This window comes from Calidris pugnax, unplaced genomic scaffold (genome assembly GCF_001431845.1).
Source record: "Calidris pugnax isolate Ruff unplaced genomic scaffold, ASM143184v1 scaffold4, whole genome shotgun sequence".
In the NCBI taxonomy this organism is placed as follows: domain Eukaryota; kingdom Metazoa; phylum Chordata; class Aves; order Charadriiformes; family Scolopacidae; genus Calidris; species Calidris pugnax.
The window spans coordinates 2,819,589-2,845,422 of NW_015090781.1; the positions used below are offsets into that span (position 1 = coordinate 2,819,589).

General features: G+C 42.0%; 1 protein-coding gene across 10 annotated transcripts in view; it reads right to left on the reverse strand.

The window, feature by feature from the left end:
- Nucleotides 1–25,834, reverse strand: part of LOC106897248 (F-box/WD repeat-containing protein 1A-like) — a 122,506-nt gene that overhangs the window by 95,942 nt on the left and 730 nt on the right. For 3 of the 10 annotated variants that reach the window (XM_014957787.1, XM_014957806.1, XM_014957770.1), the window contains exons 2-3: nucleotides 11,535–11,621; nucleotides 6,597–6,665 (exon numbers count right to left, since the gene is read on the reverse strand). The exons of 2 other annotated variants lie outside the window; for them this stretch is intronic. In XM_014957787.1, coding sequence (XP_014813273.1) covers nucleotides 6,597–6,665; nucleotides 11,535–11,621 — 156 coding nt within the window. Of the gene's footprint in view, nucleotides 1–6,596; nucleotides 6,666–11,534; nucleotides 11,622–20,010; nucleotides 20,062–25,834 lie in introns of those variants that run through there. 5 more of the 10 variants (XM_014957815.1, XM_014957843.1, XM_014957779.1 and 2 more) reach the window with 3 other exon arrangements.

The following is a 25,834-nucleotide window of genomic DNA, read 5'->3' on the forward strand; positions in this document are numbered from 1 at the left end:
TTACCAGTTATGGAGCAGTTATATACCTGAGAGACAAGAATACCCATTTAAAAAAAAAAAAAATCATCCTGCCTAATTATGAACTTAGCAAAGAGACTAGCACGGCTCAGAGCAAATTAATACTTTTATAACTTTCTCCAAAAGTTTTTTGTCTGTTTTCATTTGAAAGTAAGAAAAATGTTAAAAGCTTTAAGTCTTAATTAAGCCAAAACCAATGCCGAAACCCCATACTGTTAGAACTGACACCTCCTTACACCCCCAACCACTGTTCCCTGCACTTAAAACAAGATAATTCTGATTTTTCTTTGTGTCACCAGCAGTTCTTCTTGAAAGTTTCCAGGGTAAGAAGATGGATTTAGAAAATAAAGAGGCAGCTCCAGTAACTCCTCAGAGTGTGACCATGAGAAGGATCTCCCAGGGTTCAACCAGCCCCCAAAGTGGCAAGTCTTCTAGCTGGCACGTACTGCACCAGACCCATGAAGGACAACACGCAGTGACTGTCACAACCACTGCTTTTCACAATTTCCCAGCTTCTGCTGTGTTCACTGTTGTCACATTTCCAGAAGCATGTTTGGGGACGATTAAAAGTGGTTTGTGTTCCTGTTTTGCTATAACAAAAGTAATTGAGCTATCTTATTAAAGACCCGTGAAGCATTTTCATGAACTGCAAATCAAGCAACCGAACACCACTTACGGAAAGCTGAGAATATGTTCCTGGGACAGCTGTAGCATCTATCTTCAAAACAATTAGGTCTCACAAATCAGAGGCTGAAACATGCTACCAGGGTTCAATTATCCCACTCTTCCTAGATTCCAAACATAGCAAATACTGGATATCTTACTCCGGAACAGATCACTGACTTGAGTGCAGCGGTTTTCCCCCTCACCCTATGGCTCAGGGGGTTAGTACATTCTGCAGGCTTTGCTGTGCACACACAGCTCAAACTGCTTGAAATGATTCCTTTTCCTTCAGCCTCCAACTTTTCACGTAATCGCTCAGTAATTTTTTCCTTAACATAAATATTATGCAAACTCTAGTCTCCTGGTAACTCCCTAGCTTACAGTAATATTTTATAAGAGATTCCAGTTCACCAGGTACTCTTAAATATCAAAGATAAGGGACTTAGAAAAGAGTTTACATATTCAGTTTTATCCAAATAATTTCTTACCTGAGCGGGATCCAGAAGGATCAAAACACAGCTTTTAGGTAAATGTTTCTGAAGAAATGTTTTTCCTCAGAAGTGGTTACTGGAGTTCAACCCCTGGGATTCCAGATCAAGAGAAGTTTCACGCCCCGGAAAGGGGCCAACTTCCCATCTATAAGGTACACAAGACACTCCTTTGCCAAGTGCTTGAGGGAACTTGTACAGATTGTATCTGAAGGAGACAATACTAATGTTTTCATAAATTATAGCTCTTTAATCCATGAAGCTGATAAATCCGATAAATGCAGTGCACCTGCAGAGCTTTAAATCCAGACGCCGTACCCTTCCTTGAGGAGTGTAACATGCAGAGACTCGTGGGTGCTTCTTCAAACACCACCAAAGATGGTGGCGTTCAAAGCAAGCCCTACCCAAACTGACTAAAATCAGTGTCACCAAAGTCTAAAATATGAAACTATCTGAAGGCTTAAAACGGAGCTCTTACAAGACCAAGAGCATGAGGCTCTTTCGTAAGCAAGAAAACACAGTTACTATTAAGCTCCTTCATGTCCACAGCCTGATTTTGCAGCAATTCCAAACAATTTAAAATCTTATTATGCCATGAGAGATAAATTTAATTCTTTGACACGGGCACACTGCATGGGTTTGGACAGAGTGACGTGGCATCACAGCTCCACATCCGCACAGCGAGGACAGAACTACCCTGCCCGAGAGAGGGGTCAGAGACTGAGGGTGTCCTTAATTATGAAGCTCTGATGTATAATCACCAAAAAACTGAAACAGCAGCAAGCCAAGAAGAGAACGGTGAATCATCACCTCTAGAATAAAACGCAGAAAGAGCAATATACAAACTGAACCTGAAAAACTATGAGGTTTTAAAAAAGTACTCAACCCTACCAGAAAATGGGTTGAAACCTCTTCATTTGGGACACTTCTACACCTTCAGCCTAGATTTCCATCACACAAACCATAGAGAAGAAACCTGCATCAGTGGAGGAATGAAATGGAGGCTTCACTAGATTTTTCCTCACCTCTAGTTTTATTTAATTCCATAAAATCTCTCAGGATTATTGTTGTTATGCACCTACCACCCAAAAGTGTTTCAAGAATAACTGATGTGTCTACACAGCACTTTGCATTCTCAAAGTACTACATAAGTGTCAAGTATTAATAACAAACTGCAGAAAGAAAGCTTATTTTTATTTTCCACCCAAGAAATTAGTATTTGAACGTTAAAAAGCATATGGATCCACTGAAAATAGAATACATGTTTTAGAACTTAAGGAGGAGATGCTAAATGACAAAATTACAAAACCAAAATATTTCCATAATCATTGCATTTTTCTCCTAGGAAAGTGCAATTCTAGAGAAAGAAACCTGTTTTCACCACAGCCCTGGTTTTAATATTCTCTTTTCCAACTGACTTGACTGAAGTGCAGCCCATTAATATCTGAAATGCCTTATTTTGATTATACTGGTCTTTGCTGGTACCAATCTAGTTAAGGTAGCACTGAGAATTTCCAGCATAAAACACATTTACAGGTTTATAACTCGACTCTAAAAATTCTACTCCAAAAGACAGTGGGAGGCAGAAAGGCTCAGATGAGTGCATTACATTACATATCCAACGTGATGCATTCTTGCTCACAATGGTATTAGCTTTAACTCTGAATTACCATGTTTCACAAGCCACCTAAAACGATACTTTAACTGCCCCGTTTCTGTAATCAAAATAATGTTTTTTAAGTGTTTCAGCTAATTAAGAGCTTAATTTTGCCCAATTTCACAGCTTGGCTTAAATCATAGGAGATGTCAATATAATATAGGGATTGGAATGTCATGTCTATTGATCATATTTATACGCCAGCATTCTTCCCTTTCTCCCCCCAGAAGTCAATCACAGCTTGTCTTCAAAGGGTCACCATGGAGGTGATGGGATGTTAGAGACCACCAGCAGCACAACGCTGCCATTCAAAGAAAGGCTTACATGAAGATCAAGGCTGAATAAATTAACTGTAGTTGTTTCTGATCACTGTGACTATCACTATAAACACTGTAGGTCTTGACAGGCATCTGATCAACGCCTATGAATACTTCAAGGGTGGGTGTCAGGAGGATGGGGACAGGCTTTTCTCAGTGGTGCCCAGGGACAGGACAAGAGGGAATGGGCACAAACTTCAACATAAGAAGTTCCATCTCAACATGACAAGGAACTTCTTCCTGTGAGGGTGGCAGAGCCCTGGCAGAGGCTGCCCAGAGAGGTGGTGGAGTCTCCTTCTCTGGAGACATTCAAACCCCACCTGGACACGTTCCTGTGGGACCTGCTCTGGGTGGACCTGCTTTGGCAGGGGGTTGGACTTGATGACCTCCAGAGGTCCCTTCCAACCCCATATCGTTGTGGAATTCTGTAACTGCCTTTGTGTGAAAGAGAAACTCACAGGAGACAGCTAAAGACAGCTTTGCAGGTTACTTCAAATGCTATTCTCAAAGCAACATGTATTTCTGGCCATTGGTGTTGTATTTCCTCCAGCCCACAAAGGAACACCATGCAGCTCTCCACTGCTGTACAGCGACATTAAATATAAAAACCTGCCATTAAAGGGCAGAGGGTAATGGCATCAGTGTGGGCGACCCATGCTCAGGTAGTGTTCCACTATTATCTCCAGTTTAAGTAGGCTGAAAATACGCAAATCCAACCAGCACTGGTTTTAGATAAAATTGTCAGTTTTATGGATATTTATAGTATGTGTCCAGTCTTGCAGAACTCCATCTTCCTCCACCTCATCTGTAATATAAAGTGCTTTTATCCCCCATTAATACAATGTGTTACTGGGATACTTCTCCCATTCTGTATAAGCCAGGCAGCAGATCAATACTTAGCTATGCTGAGGGGAAAAAAAAATAAAAAATCACTATGTTAGGATCCTGTTAAAAACACAGACACCAGGAGGATGAACCTCATGCACAAGCACCATTCCACCTGGATGCACATGTAGACTACTACTTAAAAATATATCCAAAATGGCTTTTTTTCCCAATATATGGTTTTAAAGAATCCTACAGATACAGATAGACCTTACACCAAATCAGTCTCACGTGAAAAAAATGTCACCTCTCTGGTTCTCATGAGAACTCTTTCTTTTGATCAAAAGTTTCCATTCTTTATATCAACTCCCTTACCCATCTCCTTCCTGGGGTGAAGTCACAGCACTGAAATGGGAATAGAAAGCTATTTCCATGACAGCACCTGCTGATGACACAAGCTCAGGTTTATAACTTTTCCTTGGACCAAGGAGGAGTAAGAGGAATTAAGATAAAGACTTCAGAACCAATCACAGTAAACTAAAAATCAAAAGGAAAACAGCCACACAACAAAGATATTCTTTTAAAAAGTGTAATTTCTTCTATTATTTGAGGTTGCCTAATGTGAAAGCCTTCTTGGAAAACTCACTAACTGAGCACTTTGGGTTTTCTTCTCCTCGATATTTTTCAGAGTTAAAAAAGCATATATCGCACCTGCACTGGAGCATTGGTAATATAACACAGCAAGAACAGATGCAGGTCTGTTTGCCTCAGAAGTAAAAGAAAAACAGAGCAGCCACACAATCCCCTTCCTATTGTTCTCCCAACCTACCACATAAGAAATAGAAACTGATACCATGACCCATAGGTCAACGAACTTGAGCTCTATGAGACGATAATTGCAGAGTTGAGGTTCCTCGGAGACACCTTGCCTCCAGCTCAGCAAAGTTTAAATCAAGAAAACATCAGCTTCAAGGTCCCAGCCGACCTTCACCAGTGTGGAGTTGGAGGAAGACAGAGAAATGATCTCAGGGAGAAGATCCAAAGCATCACTTCACCTTTGCAACACATCACTCACCCAAAGAAATGGGTTTGCAAATGTAATACAGGACTCGATGCCCATCTTCTTCCAGGTGTTCAAGCTCTTCTTGGTTTTGCAGAAGCCAATGGAAATTCACAGAATCATAGAGTGGTTAGAGGTGGAAGGGACCTTAAAGATCATCCAGTTCCAATCCCCTGCCCTGGGCAGGGACCCCTCCCACCAGACCAGGTTGCTCCAAGCCCCATCCAGCCTGGCCTTGAACCCCTCCAGGGATGGGGCAGCCACAGCTTCTCTGGGCAACCTCTTCCAGGCTCTCACCACCCTCACAGCAAAGAATTTCTTTCTGGGATCTCATCTCAGTCTCCCCTCTTTCAATTTAAAACCATTACCCCTCATCCTGTGGCTCCCCTCCCTGACCAAGAGTCCCTCCCCATCTCTCCTGGAGCCCCTTCAGGTACTGGAAGGCCGTTAGAAGGTCTCCCCAGAGCTGCCTCTTCTTGAAGAGAAACTTTAAATCAAAGTTGACAGCCGTAAGCAACTTGCACAAATAAGTTCCTACTTACTACTGGTAAGATACCGAGACAAGACCAGAGAGAATCAAAGCCATCCTGTTAGCACCTGCAAGGAAACTCTTGTGTTTGAAGGGGTTTTGCTGCTGTAGTTTTTAATTCTCTCCCACTCTGCTCAAGTGACTTGGCTCTTTGTTTCTGTTGGGCTCACGGTACCGTGGATCCCTTCCACCACCACATTTCATCATTTCACAACTCCAGTTGCCAGGACAACAGGATGCAGCTTATCTGTGCTGTTTTCATATTTTCAGGTTTTGTTGCCATAACAACACAATCATTCTGGCTTTCCACAAAACCAGCAACTTTAAGCCATGTATTCTCAAGGACGCGGGATTCATCACACACGTATCTTCGCGGGAGAAGAGATTTGTACAGGCAATTTGTAAATTAAGCTATTTTTTTCTGAAGGGGGATTTTTCACTCACAAAAGTGAAAAGCTGACAGCAATTGCTGGAGGCAGACTGCTGAGACATCGAAAGCCTGGCCTTTAATAACAGCCAGAGTAATATAGCACTAGGCCACTTCCGAGTGGGGACTCCCCACAGTGTCAGACTGTGTCAAACTGCACAATTGTTATGTGATGTGAGGAAGTGTCCAGACTTGTTTCACCCAGGCAGATTGGAATTAGAGGCTGGATGCAATTCTCTTGAGTTTTAACCCAGTGGCCTCCCCATTATTACCAGCACCGCCGCCATGCAGCTTTGTGTTTGAAGGCCCGTTTTAATTCTGTGATTTCAAGCTGGTGGTGCAGATTTCTTTTCAGGCTCTGACCCTTTTCGCTTTCAGGTGACTGCATTTTGAACTTTTATTTACAAGGAGTGCACATTGATAAGACTAGTGAGAAAAATGTTATACAAACACAGCATGCATAAACACAAAACAGTGATGGCTATGAGGGGTATCGGCTAACATGGCACTGTAACTTCATTACACCCTCATTTATGTACTTCACTAATGAGACAAGCACAGGTGTCCAACACGGGCCCTCACATGAGATGAATAACAATAATACAGTCCAACCTGCTTTAGCCATGCTTGGTATCCAGAAGATATAAGTTGGAATCCATCTTTTGGCATGTGAATTCGGGGCTAGGAGAGAATAGACATAAAGAGAGACCTCCTTTTACACTGGGACCTAGCTAACCTAAGGCTAAATTCTGGAGCGTTTTAAACAATGTAGGGTTTTTTTAAGGCACGTCTGAAGGTTTAGTCCCCAGATTAGTTCTTGTTTACTCCTCTGAGATCAGCTGCTTTAAGAACACTTTTCTGCTAAAGCCAGCATGATTTTTACAATCTCCACCGCTTTATATTTCAACTCAGTGTATATATATAGGTATTTCTTTAAAATTTCCACATAAATGCACTTGGATAAGCACAGCCTCTGTGGTGGGTGCAGCAGCAGAGACTAATGGTCGTTATTGTTTTTGCCACTACATAAAATTAAATGGTGTCAAAACAGCAGCAGTCAAGCTATGAGAGTGTTTTTACAGTCACCATCCTCAACATGGTCAGACCAGACATTGGACAACATGAAAATCCCTGGAGAGGTAACAGGAAACTCTGCTCACACACAGCCTTACATCATGTCTCAAACAGACAGACAAATATAATCTCCTCCCCATTTATAGTTTTCGTGCTTTATTGGGTTGAGGAAGAGGCAAGACATCCAATTGCTCTGGAAGCACAAAACATATACAGCACAACTTACAGGTAGGAAAAAAGTATGCAATAAAAAAAAATGAACCAATGCCTGTCACGACATTCATTTGCAGCTCAAAGATATTCTCAAATCAAGTGGATTCAACTGTTTCCTCCCACCACCATCCCCTGAAGAAAAAAATAAAAGGAGAGGCTTAGAAATTAAAATGACATCTAAGAAACAGGATGAGACAGAACATCTGCAGACACCAAGTCCAGAGATCTTTCTTACTCCTGAGAAACTACTTTACAATCCCTTAATTCTCTGTACTTCCCTTCCAAACCAGCCAAAGTGTGTCCCTACCACTCCTGGAAGGCTGGAAAAATCTTTGTCATTTTCAGAATGGCTCCATTCAAGGTGAGTTTACCCCCAGTTGTTCTTGTGTCAGCACAACGTTTAGTTCGTACAAACTGTGTCTACCTTGATACTTGTAACACTAAAAATTACAGAGGAAAAATGTGTCACCACTGAATGAGGAACCTTCCCAGCTATGGTGGGGAGTTAGAATCATAGAATGGAAGGGACCCTAAAGATCATCATCCCATAAGCAGGGACACCTCCCACCAGACCAGGTTGCTCCAAGCCCCATCCAGCCTGGCCTTGAACCCCTCCAGGGATGGGGCAGCCACAGCTTCTCTGGGCAACCTCTTCCAGGCTCTCACCACCCTCACAGCAAAGAATTTCTTTCTGGGATCTCATCTCAATCTCCCCTCTTTCAATTTAAAACCATTACCCCTCATCCTGTGACTCCACTCCCTGACCAAGAGTCCCTCCCCATCTCTCCTGTAGCCCCTTCAGGTACTGGAAGGCCGTTATAAGGTCTCCCCGGAGCCTTCTCTTCTCCAGGCTGAACACCCCCAGCTCTCTCAGCCTGTCTTCACAGCAGAGGGGCTCCAGCCCCCTGAGCATTTTCATGTCCCTCCGCTGGACCCGTTCCAACAGGTCCATGTCCTTCCTGTGCTGAGGACTCCAGAGCTGGACACAGCACTCCAGGTGGGGTCTCACCAGAGCAGAGCAGAGGGGTAGAATCACCTCCCATGACCTGCTGGCCACGCTGCTTTTGACGCGAGGTTAGTCTGGCCTTGGAATTTGAAACTAAAACAAGAACTGGAACAGACTAAAATCTTGCCTCTAAAGAAATGTACACATACAAGACTTTATCATATTCTTTGAACATTAGTTATTTTTGCTTCTCTACAGTTTGAACTGAAATCCTCCTAAATCTTTCAAAGCAGTAGTAAGATTATGCCCTGGTGTCCCAGCCAGCAATCTCAGTTAAACGTGAATTTTAATAACCACCATTGTGCTGATAAATTAAAGTCAAGTATATCTGGTTACTGCATTCACCTGCTGTGTTTGGACTTGCAGTGCTTAACGCATTAACAAACTACGTTTTAGGGGACTTCTCACACAGCTAGAAGCATCGTGCTCCGAGACCTAATCCTTAGTTCAGCACTAACTTCATGGGTGGTTGGTCTCTCTACTACTGTAAAATGAGGACAACACTCATTTAACCCACCTCACAGGTTTGCTGAGAGGAACTGCTGACATTTCTACGTGCTTTGAAAATGGAAGAAACTATATGGAGTGCTATGTATCTACCGAGAACACTACAGAAACCCACATTTTACTTCTGGCTCAAGAGTTTCAGCTGCTTTTTCAAAGTAGCCGCGCTCAGTATACTTATCAAGGGAAAAGAAAAAGAAAAGAAAAGCCTACATAAAAAAAGCAGAAATAATGACCTTTTAAAATCACAGTGTCAGGAGTAAAGAGACCCGAATACCAGCCTCGGATCAGCCCAGGTTTACACAACAAATCTGTGAAAAATGACTTCATTTCATTCTGGTTTTGTCACTTAACCTACAAATTAAAGGATCACAGTGAAGTTTTCTCTTAGGACCAGCAGCCTGCTTCACATTTGTAAAGCCCATCAGTCCAGAGTAGTTTTAGTAATTGATTTAAGACACTGGTTTAAACCATTTAATTTGAAGACCCTGGTCCTGCAAATACATAAGGATATTAATATCCTACTGCTATCAACAGGATTACTCTCAGGCAGAAGTGTCTCCAATACCAAAGGTAACACTGTATTTCTATTTAGACAGCTCTTAGCAGCACAATTTCTTTGTGACTTCAAAATAAAGTCCCCTAAGTTCATCCTCTTAAAGGGTGGGTGTCAGGAGGATGGGGCCGGTCTTTTTCCAGTGGTGCCCAGGGACAGGACAAGAGGAAACAGGGACACACTTGAACAGAAGAAGTTCCATCTCAACATGAGGAGGAACTTCTTTGCTGTGAGGGTGGCAGAGCCCTGGCAGAGGCTGCCCAGAGAGGTGGTGGAGTCTCCTTCTCTGGAGACATTCAAACCCACCTGGACACGTTCCTGTGGGACCTGCTCTGGGTGGCCCTGCTCTGGCAGGGGGTTGGACTGGATGATCTCCAGAGGCCCCTTCCAACCCCATTTCATTCTGTTATTCTGTGAGTATTAGCAATAAAAGTAATCAGGACTTTCAGCAGATTAGCAACTACTGTAAATTTGATTTATTTTTCAATGCCAACAAGTTAAATATACAAAAAAGAGAAACTAAGACCCACCACCCATCTCTCAGGGCCATACTTGCAAGATTTGCTCAGTGAAGTGTCTCCTCTCCATATGACAAGCCTACCCTCATCGAAAAGGAAAATAAACTATACAGAAGAGAAGCAAATTTTACCAGTACGAGGTATTACCCTCATACTGCTGCTCACACCATTAAAGCGGGATATTTGCACAAGCGAACCATCATTCATATCAAATTCAAGCACTGATAGAAAAGAATAATTTAATTAAAATCTCTGGGCCTCTCACTTACCAGCATTTAACGTACACAGACTCACCACTGGCTAAATTTTATAATCATTCTCCTAAAGTTTAAATTTCTGTGGTTCTCCTAAGCGTAATGTAAATAATCCCCAGGAATGTCTTCTTTAGCAAAGACAAGCAATTAAATAAGTATATCTGGTTAAAACTTTCCGAATTTCAGTGTCCGAATGACAACAGACACGCAACTGCAACGTTACAGAAGAGGAATTCATACACACCTGGTAACTTAAAATAAAACTGCCCCTCTTCCCCCAGCCTTTAAACGACTCAGGACACAGAGAACTGCCTTGTTTGAAAGCTCACTATTTTATCAATCCTCACTAAAAATCCTTCATGTTTATGATCCATTCAAGGCAATTCTGTCAGCGATACAATTAATTGCCCAGCAAGATCTACTCATTTTCATACGTTCATGAGCACACACTGTTCAGGCTCATGGTTCAGTATCATTCATAAGCGTATTTTCTCTTCGCATCCGCTCCAGCATTTTCCATGGCTGAGTCAGACTGGGAGGGTAATTTTCCTCTCTTTCAGTAGCCACTTCAAAAAGTAACTCTGAAAGCACTCTAACCGCTAACTTCTATCATGCTGTTTTGTGAGTACTTCACATTTTTATCTCGGTGAGTCACTAAACTTGTAATACGACCCTGACAACTTCCTTTTCCAAGACATTCACGTTTATTATTGAGGACTTGCTTTAAAAATGAGCTTTCCATCACTGCAGATGGCGTATTCCAAAACTATCATCAGAGACTTATTCACAGTTCTGAAATGCAATTTTACCCTGTATGAAATGCCTACTTTCTCTTTAGACTTCTTGGTGGCCACAGAACTTATAATCTATATATTACCCAGCTATTAAATGATATCATTATACATATTGCAATTGTCTAGAAGCCCATGAGCCTGAATACCTTACTTTGCTCATCCCTTTTTTTGCAACCTGATTTTTTTCCCTTTAGCAATCTACTCTTCCAATTTTTAATCCGTTTGATTTTTGCGGTCCCTAGCAAGGCCTAGAAAAACAGAATGATTTCTGAGAACAAGTCAATTTCAAATTCAGTGGTACCCTCTTCCCTTCCCTACAAAGGCTGATTTTTAGAGGACATTTAATTACAGGCCTGAGTTCCTATTTTCTAAGCCTAAACACAACCCCTGAAGGCTTACAATATTTGAGTCACAGCTGGAGCTGTGGTTACTATACAGTTTAAATATCAGCCTCTTTACTGTGCAATTTGTTTTGAAAATCAAATCAGATGCCGTGTCATAAACAAGTGCTAATTAAGTACTGAGCGGAAATTGGGCTTTTTGTGCAAGAAGGGTTCTTAAATATCTGCATCTTCACTTCCATAAGAAAGGATAAATATGTCAAGAGTGATAATTATAAAAGGAAACCTACTATGGTACTTGCAAGGCAGTACTGCTGCTTCTCCTTTTCATCTGCTTCCACGTAAGAAGAAATGGGGGGCAGGGGGAAAGTTGAGACCTGTATGAAATATATATGTACTAAGGATCTTATGAATCTGATCAGATAACCCATAATGCTTCCTTTTCCCTCAGAGAGGACGTTTGCTCTGGGTTTCCATCACATACGATTTAAACAGACAAGCTAAACCCATCCCTCTCTGTCACTGCAAGGCAGGACTGAAGCTACTTACATCTTCATTCCTTCTAAGTTATGATCTACACACAGTATTTATTTGATGATAACATTCCATTCATTAGACATAACACCTTTTCTAATAAATATCAAGCAAAGAACAGGAATAATGCATTTTAATACACTGAAGGCTGCCTCTGAGTAACAATATTCATGACTCCATTAACTAACAGGCTCTTGGTTACAAAGGCAGAATTAGATCTGTCAGTCACTGACCCGGGAGGGCTTGGCCAGTTGCACTGGAGATTACCCAGTTGAGATGAGCTCCACAGCAAAAGAAAATATCCCCTGTGGCCCAGAACCTGTTAATGAGTCTATATGCATTATAGCAATAAATTGAATTCCCACTACATTTGGGCCCTCCCCACAAAAAAGACATTGAGGGGCTGGAGCGGGCCCAGAGAAGGGCAACGGAGCTGGGGAGGGATCTGGAGAAGAAGTCTGATGAGGAGAGGCTGAGGGAGCTGGGGGGGTTCAGCCTGGAGAAAAGGAGGCTGAGGGGAGACCTTCTGGCTCTCTCCAACTCCCTGAAAGGAGGGTGTAGCCAGGGGGGGTCGGTCTCTGCTCCCAAGTCCCAGGCCATGGGACAAGAAGAAACGGCCTCCAGCTGCACCAGGGGAGGTTCAGATTGGAGATTGGGAACAATTTTTACACGAAAAGGGTTCTTAAGCCTTGGAATGGGCTGCCCAGGGCAGGGGTTGAGGCCCCATCCCTGGAGGGATTTCAAAGCCGGGTTGCCATAGTGCTTAGAGCCTTCCAGTACTTGAAGAGGCTACAGGAAGGCTGGGGAGAACCTGTTTAGAAAGGCCTGCGGTGACAGGACGAGGGGCAATGGCTTCAAGCTGGAGGGGAACAGATTTAGACTGGAGATGAGGAGAGGGTTCTTCACTGTGAGGGTGGTGGAGCACTGGAACAGGTTGCCCAGGGAGGTGGTTGAGGCCCCTTCCCTGGAGATATTCAAGGAGAGGTTCGACGAGACCCTGGGCAACCTGGTCTAGTTGGGGGTGTCCCTGCTGACTGTGGGGAGGTGGGACTAGATGACCTTTGGAGGTCCCTTCCGACCTGGGCAATTCTATGATTCTATGGGTTAGTGATGGATTTTATCAGTTAGGTTGATGGTTGGACTAGATGATCTGAAAGGTCCCTTCCGACCCAGACAATTCTATGATTCTATGATACAGAATACAGAACTTCATGGTTCCAAACAGATACCTTACTCCCCTGTCCCAAGCAGTACTCAAAATAAAGCACAGTTAGATCTGTGGATTCTAATTCCACAAATCCAAAAATGAGATTTTGAAATCTTTCATTATCTTTAGGAGAGAAAACCACAAGGTCTCTGTTTCTAAAACCATAATCTGACAATATTTAAGTATGTTCTTCATGAGAATTGGTAGAAGGAATGAACAAACTGAGTTGATTTACCATCATATCTCAGAGTCTGATACAAGCTCCTTCATAAGGACACAGCAACCTCCAACAACGGGCTCTGACTCTGCCTGTAAACTTAACGAATTCCCTGCTTCACCCAACATGGCTACTCCAGTTCTTTAGTGGATTTGTTTGGATTACATTGACCAGGATCTGCTCCAAAACAACTCCCACTGGAGAATGTTTACTGATATTCCTTGACAGGTAAAAAGGCACCATTTTTTTATATACTCCAAGAGCAACAACTACCAAGAAAACTTCTTGAAACACCTGGGTAACTTTTTACGGGCTCAGAACAATACTAAGCTACAGTATTCAAAACCAAAGGGAGATCCCTGACAGCACTCCATTAATCTCTGGACAAAGTAACAGCAAGCTCTGTGAACACGCTTACTATAGCAGCGTAAAGAGATCCTCTTGGTGCCCATAAGTAAAAACATGCTCGATTTCACAACCACTTGACATCTGAAGTCTGAAATTCAAGTCCTGTATTCAGCCTCCTTCAAGACTAAAAGATCTGTGGTGAAGAAAAGAGGAGCTACATTTCTCATGCTACTGGCTGAACTTGCACCAGGTAAGTATCCAACAAGAACAGTGGCATCCCCAGTGCTAGCATTATGCATAAAACACAAAGCTGGAAGAGACAGCTGGAAGCTGTCTAGAGATCAATAAAATGAAGCTGACATCCTTTAAGTATCTTGTCTCTTTTTCCTAAGTCCATGGAAAAGTCAAAAAGCTCACCTGGATTCTAATTTTTCACTGAGACGCAAAGCATCAGGAATAGAAAATTCTGTACTGGAGTGAAAAAGTGACATCCAAGGTGAACAAAATTAAGAAGTCTGGAAAATTATGATCTCCATAATCAGTAAGAGAATCTACAGTGCTAACATTCACCTTCCTGATCTCTTCTGGGATTTTAGGTACCATACAAAAAAAGCACGCAGAAGAGTTGGGCTAGAGGGCTGTGCCAACTATCCTGGAAGGAAATCTGCAGTTAGCACACTAAACAGAAAAATTTATTAGAGGAATACTGTTTTTTTTCCTAGACAAATGGAAATGCCTTCAAAAGCAGACTCCAGCACTCAACCACCACCTTTTCTCTTCAGCCAGTGGGCTCTCATCGTCTGAGCAGACTCCAGCACTCACACCAAACATTTTCCTGTTCAATAAAACAACCAAAAAACTTCCTTTCTGCAGAATGCCCATCCAAGCCCAATTCATTTCCCTCACAAAGCACTGTGCTGCAATTACAGTGTGGGACCTATTCACCCATTGTAAGTAACTCGGAATTCATAACTAATTGCCCCAAGTACTTACCAAGATATATTAAATTTTCTGATCTAAATGCCCTGTACTGGTTTCAGAGCTATGACAGTTCTCAACTCCTTGAGACTGGCACAAGGTGTAAATGATCCTTTGCTCGGGTTAACTAGAGGAAACTCCTCCTTAAAACAAGAAGTACCAAAGCAGCCTAATGTCTCAGAGAGCTACGATGCACGGATGAAGCAGTGGAAAGAGAAGCAGCTGAAGATACCCAACGGGCAGCCTCTGGCAGCATCCCTGTGCAGAACAAGTATCTGGTAAGAAGACTAACCAGAATGAATCTGAAATGTTGCAGAATTGACTGGCCAACCTTTAAAGACCAAAAAAACCAACCACAAACAGTATTCTCTCTACTCAGACTGAGCACTAATAACTATTGCCAAAACAAAGCAGTCGCCGTATGAGGCCTAAGTAAATCTATTCCCAATTTAGAACAAATTAGAATTAGTGCTAGACTAACCCAATCTTCTTCTTTAAGAAGATCACTGAAGTCCAGACAAATTAGAAGTAGTTAAGCATTTGATAGACGCCATGTAGGAAGTTACTAGTTAAAATGGAGAGGATTAGGATTAATACCAGAGTTGTAAGGAGGATAAGAAACTAAAAAGGGTAGAGGATCACAGGTTATTTTGAAAAGGGGACCCTCAAGCTGTACAGAGATTGATTCTTGTTGAAATCCATTATTAATCTTGAAAGTAATATTAAAATATTCTCACTAATGGCTAAAAAACCCAAGAATTACCAATGTGCTAATGAAATTGGCTGAAGACAAAGATAAGAGACATCATAAATATACAGGACACAGCATCGTGAAGACCTGGGTAACAGAACCAACAAAAGATGTACTTATATTTAAAAGTAACATGATTTCCATTACAAACTAGTGATTCAGTAACTGAGAAGAAGGGAAGAGGCCCTGGGGCATGTTACTCATTAGATAATGACGCTTCACTGATAAGATGCAGCCATGAAGATGGCAAATACTACTATAGGATATTGTACAAAGTGAACACTTCCCAGAAGAAAGGAAATTAGGATTACTGCTCTTGTACAAGGAACAAATAAATCTTTTCCTGGAATATTCTGTATAGCTCTGGTCACTCATGTTTCAGGTTAATCAAATTCTGCAGCTGTTTAAAAAGGTCTGCAGAGGTGATCATGAGTTATAGGAAATGTCTTATGACAAAAAGGAGAAAAAAAACCAACCACAAAAGCTTGTTTAGCCTGAAAAGATCCAGCTCGGAGAAGAATATGGTTGCTCTCCACAAATACACGCAGATAAACACAAGGGAGCAAGAAGAGCTGTTTAAGCTCAAGGACAACATTAGCACAAGAACAAATGAGAATGAATTAGCCATGAATGAAGTTAAGGTAGAAAATAAGAAGTAGGATTCTAGCTTTCAAAGTAGTCAAATTTTGAATAGCTGTACAATGGCATAGCAAATTCTACTCACTTAAGAACTGCTTCCAGTAGCTTGCAAAAGGGATTAGACAGTACACTCTCTGCCAAGAGTGGACTTGAACCCATGCTCCAATCCCATATGGAGATGTTTCCTCTCACTGATGGGCTCTGACTGTTTTGCCTCTGCACGAAGACTTATTTTAAGATCAGTGACATACAGATATATAGGAATAGGACAGGCACAGAGAGTTGGGGTCGTTCAGCCTGGAGAAGAGAAGGTTCCAGGGAGACCTTCTAACGGCCTTCCAGTACCTGAAGGGGCTCCAGGAGAGATGGGGAGGGACTCTTGATCGGGAAGTGCAGTGACAGGACGAGGGGTAATGGTTTTAAATTGGAAGAGGGGAGATTCAGATTAGAGACCAGAAAGAAATTCTTTGCTGTGAGGGTGATGAGAGCCTGGCCCAGGTTGCCCAGAGAAGCTGTGGCTGCCCCATCCCTGGAGGGGTTCAAGGCCAGGCTGGATGGGGCTTGGAGCAACCTGGTGTGGTGGGAGGTGTCCCTGCCCAGGGCAGGGGGGTTGGAACTCGATGATTTTTAACATCCCTTCCACCTCTAACCATTCTGTGATTTTAAGAATATGTTCTTGGCAGTAAAAACTTTCAGGACATTTATACTTGTTTATAAACAACAGCGGTGACAAAGTACAAGAGCAACACACTTCACTGGAGTCATCCCAGTCAAAAGGAGAAAAAAAGGAAAAAAAGTTACAAAAAGAAAATGAACAAGGAATGTAGATTTTTGTTCTTTTGAACCTATTAGCAACAGAAGACACCTTCTGTTATATTTGAAGGTGTTAATGTCAACATCTGCTGAGATGCTTCCAAGACCCATCTTCTAAAACAAGATTGATCTATCATTGCTTGAGACTACACCCACCTCTCATTGTTCTAATTTGCAGGAGATGAATGATAGCTGGGCTGTGTTTCTCAATCCCACTGAGAGTTTTGGCATATGAGAAGGAAGGGCATTGAGCAGACCCAATGAACTACCCCCCCTGGAGAATCGCCAGCATCTTCCTAACAGACAGAATTAGGCCAACTATCCATAAACAAAAAGCAACTCCCACATAAACGCGCTCCAGTCTGCATCGCTCTCACAATAAATAACAAACCGTGTCTGTGGAGAGGGAGAGTGACTGTATTGTATGACACACTTTCATGCTAGAGGGTTTTTCCTCTGAAACAACTAGAGACTGTTTCGATTGCTGGATGGGCAAGCCTGGAAATGTTAAAGTTTTCTTTTCCAGTCAAAATGTAGTCTAGCCCTGCTTTGTATCCAGGCAAAGACAGCCATCATCTTTCTCCCGATTATTTAAACCACCCTACTATATTTGAAAAAAAACAACTCACAATCTGTAAGAATAACTATGGCCTTAGCTGGAAACATCAAGAGAGAGGACACCTGGACAGGCACCTGGACAGGCTGGAGAGTTGGGTGGTGAGGAACCTGATGAAATTCAACCAGGGCAAGTGCAGGGTGCTGCACCTGGGGAGGAATAACCCCCTGCACCAGCACTGGTTGGGGGTGACCTGCTGGAGAGCAGCTCTGAGGAGAAAGACCTGGGAGTCCTGGTGGACAACAGGATGTCCATGAGCCAGCAATGGGCCCTGGTGGCCAAGAAGGCCAAGGGCATCCTGGGGGGCATCAGGAAGAGTGTGAGCAGCAGGTGGAGGGAGGTCATCCTGCCCCTCTGCTCTGCCCTGGGGAGGCCCCATCTGGAGCACTGGGACCAGTTCTGGGCTCCCCAGTTCCAGAAGGACAGGGAACTGCTGGAGAGGGGACAGCAAAGGGACGAGGGGCCTGGAGCATCTGTCTGAGGACAGGCTGAGGGACTTGGGTCTTTTTAGTCTGGAGAAGAGAAGGCTGAGGGGGGATCTGATCAACGCCTATAAATGCTTAAAGGGTGGGTGTCAGGAGGATGGGGCCAGGCTTTTTTCCAGTGGTGCCCAGGGACAGGACAAGAGGGAACGGGCACAAACTTGAACAGAAGAAGTTCCATCTCAATGTGAGGAGGAACTTCTTTGCTGTGAGGGTGGCAGAGCCCTGGCAGAGGCTGCCCAGAGAGGTGGTGGAGTCTCCTTCTCTGGAGACATTCAGACCCCACCTGGACACGTTCCTGTGCAACCTGCTCTGGGTGGCCCTGCTTTGGCAGGGGGTTGGACTAGATGATCTCCAGAGGTCCCTTCCCACCCTGTATCATTCTGGGATTCTGTGACTCCTACAAACAAACTGAGATAATGCAGGCACAAAGCCAGCTGAGGGAAAAGCCACACCAGAGTTCTACACGGGCTGGTATCTCCCAAACTCTGTTTCTACAATCTTCCTCAGATCTGTTTTGCTCTGGATGCTTCTGAAGACGATGGGCCACCTAGACCACAGGTAGAAGGGCACTTACTACTCTTCTGCTAACATACAACTCCACTTAAGAGCAACTTCTTCATTCCTTCATAGCAACTCCCTGCAATTTTTCCCTTCTTACCACGGGTAGAAGGAAATTAAGCCAGGCCCTTTGCTCCTGCTAGTCCAAACTGGTTACTCCAGCGGATTCTGCCAAGAGGTTGCATGGCTCCAGCTCACAGACTGTAAACACTTCTGTCCTTCCCTCAAGAAGACTGGAAGGACCCCTTGCTGAGCTTTCCCATTCTTCCTCATTCTCTCCTTCCTGCTGCTCTCATCAAGATGAATGCACGGACCCTGTTTCAGCAGTGAGGGGAGGGAACATTAAAAGGGATGTTTCTCAATTCTTCATACAGAGGAGCACTAGAAGCAGCTAGAGAGTGTATATTTTTTGATCAATCGTTTGTTTCACAGCAAAAAAAAAATCACTGTGGAAAAATGAAATCATTTAAAACTTAAAGTCTTCACTGCCACTTCTCAAACCTTCTGCCATCGCAGGTAAAAAATTTGGCTGTTCATGCACAGCTCCAAGCAGGCTGAGCACCCATTGCTTAATGGAACTACACAACTTGCAGATGAAAGAGAAAAAATGAATTTTAATGCAGTTTTTAGAAATACTTGTCATTGTTTCAGCATTGCCATTTAGTGAATGGGACCGATTTCTCTCTCAGTAGGGGATGATATTTTAATGATGTAACAATGTACTTCCCAGAAGAAAGACAAGCCTCATGAGGCAGATTAAAACTAAGAATATTCAGATCCCATTAAAACCAGACAGTTTCGAGCCATTTTTAAAATTAATTTTGTTTAATGATAAAATGTGTTATCTTAACAGGTGGCTAGCCAATTGTAAAATTAACCAAAACACGGTCAGAAGCACAAGGCTAGCTATTAGAAGAACTGGTTTCCTTTTATTTTGTCTTATATTATCACTGTACCATATGACTCTACACAAATTCCTCCAGTCCATGACCCCAGGCAAATTTCTGAGCTTCAGCTTTCTCCTTCTGCAAAGCAGGGGTAGTATTTGTCCAACAGCAGAGTTCCTCAAGACCTCAGATAAAGAACCATTAAAAAGTACTGTTTTTTAACAAGCAGGACGTATTTAATGCAATTTCCAGGATTTTTGACAGTTTCTGCAGGATCAAGAAGTTTATCTCAGCACTATCAGCATCCTGTCAAGAAAATAGCTTCACGCTTGATTGCTTATTAGTTGTATTTTCAGCACTTACTGTTTACCTGCAGCCACTGGACTCTGTTATGCTACAACTCATTTTCAGTTTCCACAGCTAAACACGCACCACGTGCAGCCCTTCTGTGCAAAATCACTTCAAATATATAAATAATACATCTTGTTGAGCATCTCCTGAATTGTAGGAAGGAGGAAATGAGGAAGGCTCAAGGAAACACCAAGTATTAGACACACTAGTTAAGTTTGCCTCTGAGAATGGTTAAATATTACACAAATCTCACCAGCACACATGGAGGTTAGAGATGACACAATGAGAGCTGACAAGGAAGTGAGAAAACAGCTTATTCCATCCGCGTTGTTGAATTTAGCATGAAATTTCTTATACAAGAAAATTAAGTTGCTCGGCTTACTGGTTTTGCTGGTCTTGCACACAATCTGATCATTTATATCCTAAATACTGTCGCAGCCATCACTGAGAAAATAAATATGACAAGAAATGCATCGGTGCAGATGAAAGAAGTCCGCGGAATCCCTTCACTCAATTCTTAATGAAAATTGGTCATTTCCAGGTATAAAGGACTCTCCTTATAATAGAAAATAACTACTTTTCATTAACAAGTTTTATGATACAAACAAACTACCAGCACAGTAAAATCCAAAGCAAACAAAGCAGTGGATGCACACATTCACTCGACAGGCGTATCCAGTCAACATTTGCATGTCAGAAAACACTTTCTGACCCCCACTTTAAATATTTTTACAGCGTGAAGTGAACTCTTAATGGGACCAGACCATGAAGTTTCCTCCGCCATTTAACTTCTAGTCTCGAGTCATTCTTTCCCCTACCTCAGTAGGTGCTAACACTGAAAATAAACAAGAAAACAATGTAACTTCATGTTTTCATCTCATTTACAGCCCAGACAGAGCTGAGAGCTTGGTCGGCCACTGGAAATGCTCCAAAGATCACCATTTCATTTTTTCTTCTCTTCAAGAGGCGATATCCAAACACTGCATGTTCCTACCTTACCCCTAGAGATAATACAAAGCTGCAGAATAATTTTATTCTCTTCCTCTGAAATCTTCATTGCCTCTTCCCATATCACAAACCACGACAGAACATTGAGAACATTGAGGCCACTCTGCATGTCTTGTATCTTCCAAGGATTATTTAGGAAACCCTTTCCCTAACCAAACTCTGTGGTGAGAACAGTCTGCTTTATCTTACTAATGAGAATGATAATTTAGTACCATATACTCATGAGGAATTATAGCTCTGCTGACTGGCAAATAATTTGCCAAGGCAGATTAGTTTAGCTGCATAAAATAAATATCCACCTGCACATACTAGCACTAATCAGGGCGTGAAATTAAACTTTTTATTCAGTGGGAAATAACTGCTGCAAGGCGGCGATTTAGTCTGGGAAGCAAATATTAAGGTCAGCCTATTCTCTCTGATGTTTATAGTATATATTACAGTGTGGAGAGCACTGTGCAACAAATTCTGCTTTTTTAAGTCTATGAAACTAAATACTTCAGTGATGCGATAGCAAATTTGCCATTTGCTTTTCTAATTGCATACATTTAATGGAGCAAAGTGGCTGAAATGAAACATTACCAGAGAAGCGAGGGTGAAGTTCCTGAAGTACCAAAGGCCTGCACCAAGCGCTGAAAAAACTACAGCACAAAGTTTTGGGGTAGAAGAAAATAAATCAACATTTTCTTTAAAATATACTATTCCTAAAAAATCTTCGAACTAAAAGGATGTTATTTCAGTTCTGTTGGAAAAAATTTACTAAGCATATGTTTAATACTCAGGCAGGATTTGTAACTCTGCGTTTAGGAGGCAACTCTGTTCTCCCAGCTTTTTACAAAAAAATATTGGTTTTATGCCACTCTTGCTTTGGATACCCAGGACTCTCTGCCACAACAACCACAATGCAAATATGTTATTAAAAAGACGGTAAGGTTCTCAAAGCTGAGTTTATAACAATAGCTAACAAGTCGTAGCTCTGAAAAATCCCAGTCCTACTGACACCGTAAATCCTACAGGTTGAATGCAAACAGAACCTCTTTTGAAGTAACAGCTTTTGTCCATTCTGTTCCCTACATACACATAAAAACAGAATAAAAAAGAAAAAAAAAAAAAAAAGAGAGATTCCAAGTCTATTACCCTTCAGGCCTCCTACTACACTGACTGATCCTGCTAGTTATGTGGACTATAAATATAAATATAAAAATTAAGGAACTTCCAAGGTTTTCTCTCATAAAGAAAAAAGAGAAAAAGCCAGAAACAACAACAAAAAACCCCACAGATGCATCTTAAAAAACAACCAAGAGGCTTTGGTTCTCTTGTGAAACTGGAAGGCCATCAGGACCTCATAGAATCATGTCACCCAGAAAGAAAAGGAAAATGGTAATTTGGGGGTGCAATTGAAAAAAGCCACTCCTGAAGAACACTCGTATGAACATCTTCCTATTCACAAGCTGGGAAATTAAATGAAGTACTGCAAAATGATTCATTCAGAAAAACTGAGAAAGTGAAACTTCATTAAATATCAAGCTATTGCCTCCCAAACCACCTAAATAAGGATCCCAAACTGGTCAGGTAAAGCTCCGCTAATTAAACACAACTGAAGTTGTCACTAGTCCATTCAAGAAAACAGATGTTGCTTCATAGAGCTTTGATATTTTTCTTAAATACCTTTCAAAATGAGGAACAAAAAATATGAACTCTTATAAAAAGGGCTTTATTGTATTTTTATAGCATATTACATACCTTGTAACAATCATTCTGTTAAGTGTGAATGTCAGTTTTATTTTCTGTCCCTTTTTTCCTGGCTATTTACAAGCTTTGTAAGAATCGTTCCTTAATTAAGTCTAAACATAGTTTTATATAAATGGATTCCTGGAATTAAAAACGTTCAGACTTAAGAAATGATTGTTACAGAGACTGTAACAGGCCGTAAAAAAGAATGCCACTTTAAACAAAGATTTCTCATTTTAATTAAAAAGATAATCATCAGAACATTCGTACACTTAACAGAACCATTTCAAGCTACTTTGAAAAAAAATATCTACTATTCTATGCAGGCATATGTAGTTTACTTTATATGACATTTAATCAAAGTCTCAGTTGAGCCTATTGCACTCAGACTTTAAATACTGTATCTACAGTTTTAAACACTTTACACAAATATGAAAGTTACTTATTGAGCACCTCATTTTTCGTACTTTTGGAAATGGTTATGACAACAGAAATCCCATATTCTTGAAGGCATAAAAACCGAGCTCTGTAAGGCAAGGGGTTTGGGGAGGGGGTTATTGTGTGGGGTTTTTTTTAAGCTAATGGGCATGTTTGCCTCTCCTTTTAGCTTGTGCATCAGTCTCTTACACACTGTCCTTTACAACGAGCGTAGTTTTATCTACAGTATTGTAGAAACATGAAAAGGGGCTGAGGTTAACTGAGATAGGTCCCACTCTGGTCAAATCTTTGGTGTAACTGCAGAACACTGAACTCTATCATTTACAAGATCATACTTTAAACCTATGAACTGTCTTTCACCCCAAAAAAAGGGCTTTGAAAGGTGGCATGTAGAATACATGACAGAAAACACTCATTCACCAGCCAGACCAGGCTTCCCTGGTGAGCAGTTGCTTAGTATTGCATAATGCTAATACATAGCAATTTAATATCAGAAATAAATTAGGCCTTCTTAAAATGTAGAGGTAAAGCGAGTTGGCAAATGAAGTTCAATAAATTACCTAAACCTTAAAAGTGTTAGATTATACATATTGTAGCTGAGCATGGATAACTAGGAAACTGGAAGCAGATGTAAGTAATCAAACCAGTACTAGCCAGTAAGAAGACAGCCACCTTTTAGTTCCATCAAAAAGTTGCCCAGAGCACACAGGAAAAAAACAGTCCATCTTGTCTTTCAAAGCATCAAATACAGATACTTTAAAGCAAGATAATTTTATTTGTAGTATTAGCCTTGGGTGAAGTCTCCCCATGCCATTTTTGCATTAAGAGTTATCTATGAAAGTAAAAACCAAATCAACAGGTCCGTCTTGCCTGGTACCTTGTGGCTCAAGAGAGCTGCTCCAAGTCAATGACAAAAATTAGGCACTGACATTTTTAAGTGGAAAAAGTATTGTTTGCTAGAGAAGCAGAAAAGCCCTACCACCTGCAGGGCGGCTGCTTTTCAACGTGAAATGAATCCTACTACAAGTCTGTATCAAAAGCAAAACAACCAAAAGCTGGAGAGATAATAGGTCTCGGGGATTTGAGTATCCACCTTGGATGACACTTGGGAAACTCCCAGGGAAAAATCAGTAATTAAGAGCAAAGCCCACCTCAACCCAAACTGCGAGCCACCTAACGAGGAGGCTGTACATGGAGAGTATCACACACTTGGATGAACAAGGTAGAACACTGCGAATGATTCAGCATGAGCTGAGAAGAGGCACCAGCTGACCTGGTACCTCTAGGCAGATAATTGTCCCGATGCCATGACTGCAGTACCTGAGCGCTCTCCCAGCGCTCAAAGGCAGAAACAAGAAGATGCTTCCTAGGAGGGCCAAGCAGCTACTTGCAACTGATACCTCAGGAATCAAAACAACCCTCCAGGAACACCAAAAGACCCCACCGAGCCTGACCAGAACTTTATTTCATCAGGAAAATTAAACTAAGTGTCACTCTCTAGAGGACGGGCGCTAAAGCAAAAGGCCAAGATGTGTTAAAAGCTTTTCTCGCTCTCAAACTGCAAGCAGAAATACCCCAAAAAGTTCACAGGGGGCAGGGGAAGACACATCTTTCACTGCACTTTTTACAAGCATTTTGCATACAGGAGGCATTTTAATAAAACATTGAGGAACTTGGTTTAGCTTTTAGTTCTCAGCGCAGCCTGATCTTGATAATTCCTCCCTTTATCTGATGCTCTTAACAGAAGCATCTCCTGTCAGAGCAGCTCTCTCTCACGCTCAGGTCTCTCTTCCCTGGTGTCAGGGAGCTTTATCGTTCGAGTGGAAAAGAGCCAGCTGCAAGATGGACAGGGATTCCCTCCAGTCCCAGGCCCAATCTTATTGAAGACCTCAAATGCCTGGTCTAAGCCCTCGGACGGGAATCTTAGGGTAGAGGGTGAAAAAAGCAGCATAAAGAATGTTCTTCGGCAGAAAACAAAAACCTTTCAGCAGAAACTTTTGAGGATATGAAACTCACTATCTAGAGGCAGGTTGTAATTAACAAGCTTGGCCAAACACAAGCGCAGCAGGATCTGGGACACTCCTTTGGCCAATCACACACCAAAGAGGGTAGTTTATTATTACTAATTGCTACCTTGCCTATTTAGGTATCCATAGTATTTTCCCACTTCACTGAGCTGAAACTATAAATCTGACAAACTCAGAGACTACCAGCAAAAGGGTCACAAAGTCCCCAGAGAAACAAGTTCTACAAGATTAAAAAAACAGAAGCCAAAACAAGTGTTTTGAAGCTCAATTAAAAATGAAAATTTGCAACTAGCGTTTCCTCAATTTCATTTTGGGCATATGTTCCAAAGGTTTAATAGAATTGCTTCTTCTTGATGAGCTTAGATTTAATTCTGTACCACTGGAAGCACTAATCCAGAACAAACTTTTAGCAAACGTTGCCAGCCATTTAAATGATATCCTTAGGGAAAGAACAGTTTGGGGCACCCGAAATTTACATTCAATTCAGTTGGCACCAGTTTGTTTTCCTTTCTAAACCTTACGTTTCTGGCCAAAACACTTAGAAATACCAACAAACGAAGAAAGAGAGAATGAAAGTACAGTTTAAGTGCATCGTGCCTCAAATCTAAGTAAACTAGCCACATTTGAAGAGCATCTTGGATGCAAGTGTTCCCCCCAAGGCTGTTTTCCATGCCAAAAGCCAACTCACAAACCTAAACAATGTAAGTGCTCTTCACGTTCACCATCAGTGACACGATGCTGCTGCTGCAGCAGGTGAAAGATTTAAGTGTTAGTATTTACAGCTCTCAGGGCAGAATGGGAAGGAAAAAAGAAAAAAAAAAAACAACCAAAATAAAATTGCAGAGATGGCGTGGGGTACGAAAGGATAGTCTAAGGTGTACAAATAGAGAGAAAACCCCAAGAATTGCCCGTGCCAGCCCTCCCGCTGCCTCTGGGCCCCTCTGCCAGCTCCTGCCTCACTCCAGTTGAACTTCTCCCGCTCCCAGGTGGCGCCTGCAGCCCCCC